Source organism: Antechinus flavipes, chromosome 2 (genome assembly GCF_016432865.1).
Source record: "Antechinus flavipes isolate AdamAnt ecotype Samford, QLD, Australia chromosome 2, AdamAnt_v2, whole genome shotgun sequence".
Lineage (NCBI taxonomy): Eukaryota > Metazoa > Chordata > Mammalia > Dasyuromorphia > Dasyuridae > Antechinus > Antechinus flavipes.
In genome coordinates this window covers 135857487-135863486 of record NC_067399.1, presented here as the reverse complement: position 1 = coordinate 135863486, position 6000 = coordinate 135857487, and the positions used below count along the sequence as shown (strand labels likewise).

At 32.5% G+C, this 6000-nt stretch overlaps 1 protein-coding gene across 2 annotated transcripts in view; it reads left to right on the top strand.

The window, feature by feature from the left end:
- Window positions 1-399: 399 nt before the first annotated feature.
- The window catches only part of KAT6A (lysine acetyltransferase 6A), a 147591-nt gene continuing 141990 nt past the window's right edge, over window positions 400-6000 (top strand). For both annotated transcript variants that reach the window (XM_051975593.1, XM_051975592.1), the window contains exon 1: window positions 400-1318. In XM_051975593.1, the coding sequence (XP_051831553.1) occupies window positions 719-1318 (600 nt within the window). In that variant the 5' untranslated portion in view covers window positions 400-718. The remainder of the gene's footprint in view (window positions 1319-6000) is intronic.

Genomic DNA, 6000 nt, shown 5'->3' with positions numbered 1-6000 from the left:
TAGATTCACTGTTGATTTCATTTCAGGATTCTTTCCACTAAATCTGTCCATTTGCTGAAGTATCGAATGTTTTCTTGGGGGAAGATATCAAGGAGCAGCTCAGTTGCAATTCACACACTGGTGAGCAAGGGTTGTAGAAGATAGCTTAGCTGGCACCCTTCACGGAATTCTGAATTCATTGATTGTTTTCAAACTGTTATTACATTTTTGTTGGTGTTTAGGACTGATTTGGAACATTTTTACTGGAAACATCTTTCTTATAAGGTATCAAACACTGGGCTAGGCACATAAGTGCTTATTAAATTATATCTCTTTGTTTAGATATATTTGTATATTTTAGGGCAGATTGACATGAAACTGACATTTTGATTTTCTTTCAGGTGTAAGGTACACATTTTTCTCATGTGAGTCTGGACATCAAAAGGAGCTGTGAGATGATCTGATTTCTGTGCACCTTTTGAGGAAAACCCTGTCTGTGCAGTGCTCTTTAGGAATCTATTGGGAAATATGCAGACATTTCAAACATTATATTTTTGGTTTTTAAATTAGAAGTGGAAAAGTGTTCTTGTTTCTGAAAGGAGGAGGGATTCAGGCCAGAAAACTGTATGCTATGGTTAACTGGTTCCCAGCCTCCGAGAATCTTTTTTTCCATGGTGTGAAACATATTCAGCATCAGGATAAGGGATAACGACTCTATGGATATACAGAATTCTTCACCATGGTAAAACTCGCTAACCCGCTGTATACGGAGTGGATATTGGAGGCGATCAAAAAAGTGAAGAAGCAAAAACAGCGTCCTTCAGAAGAGAGGATATGCAATGCCGTGTCTTCGTCCCATGGCTTGGACCGGAAAACTGTTTTAGAGCAATTGGAGTTGAGTGTTAAAGATGGAACAATTTTAAAAGTCTCAAATAAAGGACTCAATTCCTACAAAGATCCTGATAATCCTGGGCGAATAGCACTTCCTAAACCTCGGAACCTTGGAAAGTTGGATGGCAAACAAAATGTGGATTGGAATAAACTTATCAAACGGGCAGTTGAAGGCTTGGCGGAGTCCAGCGGTTCAACCTTGAAGAACATTGAACGTTTTTTGAAAGGTCAGAAAGATGTGTCTGCATTGTTTGGGGGCAGTGCTGCCTCTGTCTTTCACCAGCAGTTACGATTGGCTGTCAAACGTGCCGTTGGCCACGGCAGACTACTTAAAGATGGACCTCTTTATCGGCTCAACACTAAAGCGGCCAATGTGGATGGGAAAGAGAGTTGTGAGTCTCTTTCCTGTCTACCTCCTGTGTCTCTCCTTCCTCATGAAAAGGATAAGGTAAGTGTCATGTGCCTTAGCATTCTTTTATAGAGGGTAAAAATAAGAAGATACAAATAACACCATAACTGGCTTAATGTGTTTTTTATGTGCAAAATTGGGATTTGGGATCTTTTTTTGCAGTTATTAATGCTGTGTTTTGTTTCTCTTGGGTAAGTTCTGTAGGAGGTCATTAGTAGATAATAATTTATTTTCTCATATTTGGAAATACTTCATTTTATGCTTCAGTTGGGGAATAATGATGGTAATATGATTCTGCCTATAATGCATGTTTTTCAGGATATTTAGAGTGTCATTAAAAAGGAACAAAACTTTAAAACTTCTGACAAGTAGTTCTTTGGATCTATTTCAATATGGAAGATGACCTGCTGATCATTGGATACCAGAGAGTAAAGGAATTCTAAATCTGAAACCTATGTTGAGTGTTATGCTTATACTGAAATTGTGATTGACTTTCATGGTAAAGAGTAGTAGTATCTAACGAATATCTGTTTTTTAGTCACATGACAGTTTTCAGTGTCACGTCTTTGTAAGTGTTCTGCTCCCTTTATCATGGACTCTCTTGCTGTTTTAGTGTGTTTTCAAATCCTGATTTAATGGATTTTTAGCATATGAAATAGTTAAATATTTTAGTGATTTTGAGTTGCAATGGAAATGTGTGTTTTTTTTGTTTTTTTTTTTTTAGCATAGGCTTTTTGCATTTCACATCAAAGTAATTGAAATATATCTTCTTTGGGTAAATTATATTTGTGAAAATTTCAAGGATAACAGTGTAGGAGTGATTTGAATTTGTTTCCTCAACTCTGTGTTTCCTTTATTTTAGCTTCACAAACTGAAATCTGCTTTTAGAATTCCCACATAACAAAGATTAGTATAAATTTAGTGTATTAGTATTGTAAGTTTCTCTTTTACTTAAAAAACCTTGGATACTATTTCTAAGATCATTAAGTTAAAAGCTAAAAAAGTAGAAAAATATCTAAATTTGACCTAAATTCATGCCAGGTGTTATGGTCCACCATGTGCAGACTTTTAAAAAGCCATTGAAAGCCATTTAAAAAATTTCAATTTAATCCTATATAGGAAGTGGCACCATTAGTTTTATCTCATTATTTTGTTTTATTCATTTACTTATTTTTTAACTGATTTTAGCCTCAAAAATTAATCTAGTTAAGTCATATAAAAATGCTAAGTATCCTAGTCATAGTATTATACATCATTTGAACACGTTGAACATGTAATGAAAATTCAGGATGAGCAAAGAATTGAAATATTTGATTCCATATTTCAAGAACTTTTTATCTGTAAGAAGCATGGTCAGACTTGAGAATTGAAGGTGAAATTTAGATGAAGGAAATTTTGAATTTTTGCTGAGTGAAGTAATTGATATGTGAAAGTAATCTGTAGTTTGTCCATGTTAATTTTTCGTTCTATGTTTAAATATATGGGTTATTATTGTTAACATAAGCAACTAGTTAATGTAGATTAAATAATAGTGGTGTTTATCCTGTGAATGAAGATTTGTAACCCAAAGGTTATAAAGCTAGAAGAGACTTTATGGATTATATAATTCAACTTCCTTATTTTTTAGTTGAGGAACTGTCCCTTAGCAAAGGGTCCTTAGCTAATTAGGAACAAAATTGGGACCAGACATCAGTTTTGTTTTGTTATTTTACTCATTTCACTACATTCTGCTCCAGGTATTTCACAGATGAAGAAACTGCAACACCAAGATGTTGATAGGATCAAAGTTCTTAGAGATTTATTTTTGTAACTTGCTCAAGGGAATATACGGCTAAGGACAAAGCCTCCAAGATCCTGATTTAGTCCCAAATTCTAGGAAACAGCAGGACTACCAACATGCAAAATAAAAAACCTTAAAAGTTCATTATTGAAGACTGTATGATTCTTGAGGGCAGGGAATGTCATTTTTTCATCCTTGTATTCCCAGTTCCTCATATACTTCCTTCCATGTGGTGGGAAACTCTTAATAATTGTCTATTGAATTGAATTGAATTATTTGGAGTGCTCTCCTCAAGGGAAATGTTCCATCAACTTAAGTTGATGTGATTTGAGTGCCTTTCTCTTAAATCATTGTGTTGCTGAGAGAGCATTTAAAATCTCACAGGACGTGGCTTTGATTTCTGGCTCTTATCTTTTTTGGCTGAAGAATCTTAATCAAGTAACTTAAGTTTTCTGAGCCAGACTTTCTTCAGTTGTAAAATGGAAATGATAATTCTTGTACTATTACCTATGGCATAAGGTTGTTGCTAAGCAATTGTTTTGTAAATCTTAAAGTGCTATACACATATGAGATATGTCTCTGTTAACTTGGTATGTAAGATTCATATTCATATGGTTGAGCAAGACGTGTTTGTACTTTTTTATATAACTTTAACACATTAAATTCTGAATTGATAGAGTTTGACATGAAAAAAATGTTTCAAGTCAAGTAGGTTTTTGTATATGCATGCAGGTCATTGAAAAAACTAATCATGGGATGACCATCTAAGAAATTTGGATTAAAGATATCTTTGACATAAGGTAGTATTTGGGAATCATCCTCATATTTTTGATAGTGAATTTCTTGAATAAAATTTTCTTAAAGTTTCATTCTAAAGCATAATGCAAAGTACTGTAGAGACTATGTCTCTTCTTCCCCTCAGCAGATCCATTTTCCCACTTTCTTTTCTCTTATTGTATCTGTTTTTCTCCTTTTTGAAGTACGGTTTTACAAAACTGTTTGGGGCTCTCTTAAGAACCAAACAGTGAACTCTGAAAAATTATTTTATGGTATGGAAAAAGAAAAGCATAAATGGGCAATGGTTGGAGTTAAAAACAAGATATTACCTTCTCTGGAATAGTACTACATTATATCAACTAGATAAAAGTATGGGATAATCAAGTTAAATGCAAGAATCATTCAAGTCTTCCTGATAGTTATGCAGAATAACCTGAGGAGACACTTTTCTTTTTTTTTCTATTTTATATAAGAGTAATATCTAAAAATTCTGCTAATAATTTGAAATATATTAAGTTGTTTGGGTTAACAGAGTATATAAACTGAATATGTAATTTTTGGGCAGCAGAATAATTTTTTTTCCCCTGAAAGGTCACTGTTGAGAAAAATTTCTTATTTTAAGTAATTTTTAGAATTCAGGGTTTTAATATCATGTTGATAAATAGTAAGAACTTGTCTGACAATTAAAGAATGATGTATGTATTTTAGGAAGAAATTTTCTGAACCAGTTTTTGAGATTGATAATACATGATAAGTTCATAGTTATTCTGTGTACTACTTACTATTATTATTAATAATAATAATATTATTATTTTATTAATATTAACTGATAACTTACCTGTTAACTGATAAATCCAAGCCTTTGGCAATGATAAGCCATTTGTATTTTCTTTTCCTTTCTTTTGATGTATTAAGTTGCAAAATTAGGGTTATGTTTAATCTTCATGAAATTTTATATTTGAACATTTCCTTTGAACATTTTCCCACAATAGTTTTTTTTTTTTTTTTTTTTTTTGGGAGGGGGTTGTTTTTACAATGTTAAATTTGGGGGATTTGGAAAACATGATTTTAGTAAAGGACCTTTATTTGATGCCCATCTTTTTCTTCCCTTATTGTGGAGAACTTAGATTGTTTGGCCTTTAGGTTGTTTTTGTTTCTATTTTTCTTCTTTCTTTCTTTTTTTGTTATTGAAGCAATTGGGGTTAAGTGATTTGCCCAGGGTCACACAGCTAGGAAGTGTTAGGTGTCAGAGGACAGATTTGAACGCGGGTCCTTCTGACTTAAAAGCTGGTGTACTATCCACTGTGCTGCCTAGCTGCCCCCTGGTTCTCTTTTTCTTGAACAAGTTCATCTTCTATTATTAAAAAGGCACATTTTCCTAAACAATGTATACTTAAAAAATCAAATTTCTTTTTGTCTTCTGCATTTATAGAATATAGAGTATAGAATACTCACTTTATAAATAAAATTATTAATATGAATGGAGGAGGCTAGGAGTGAAATTTTGTCCAAGTGTATGGTGTACTAGAAAGAGTATTAATACATTTGAAGTTAGCAAACTTGATTTCTACTCCTGACTCAGTCACTCACTTGAGTTCCTTTTGGCATTTCAATTTATGTATATATTTTTAATAGTACTTCAAGTTTTACAATTCTTTCTCTTTCTGAGAGGTAGATGGTATATAAATTTTATCATCTTGATGTGGAAGATGAGGCTTAGAAAAGCTAAATAACTTGCCTATCCATGATCACAAAGTTATTTTTAATGTTGGAAACTCAAGTTTCCTTGTATATCCAGTGCTTGATTTTCTTCATTATGTTGCCTTTATTTTTATTTTCAATTTTCTTCATAGTACTTTGTATATATACACATATACATTTGTTATCCATGTACATTCTTTTTTTCTTTTTTTACATATTTTCATATGAATTATTTTTGCTGCCTTTATACTTAACACTTCTGAAATTTCGTTTCCTTATCTTTAAAATGAGTTGGACTGGAATCATCTCCAAGTCTTTCCATTGTTAAAATCTTATGAAACCAGATGTTCCTTGGCCTTATTAAGAAAAAATCATCATCTTAGAAATTTAAAAATGGACATTGAAAGGGACATAAAACTGCAAATACCACTCATTTACTTGACTTGATTTTCTTATAGGCAGT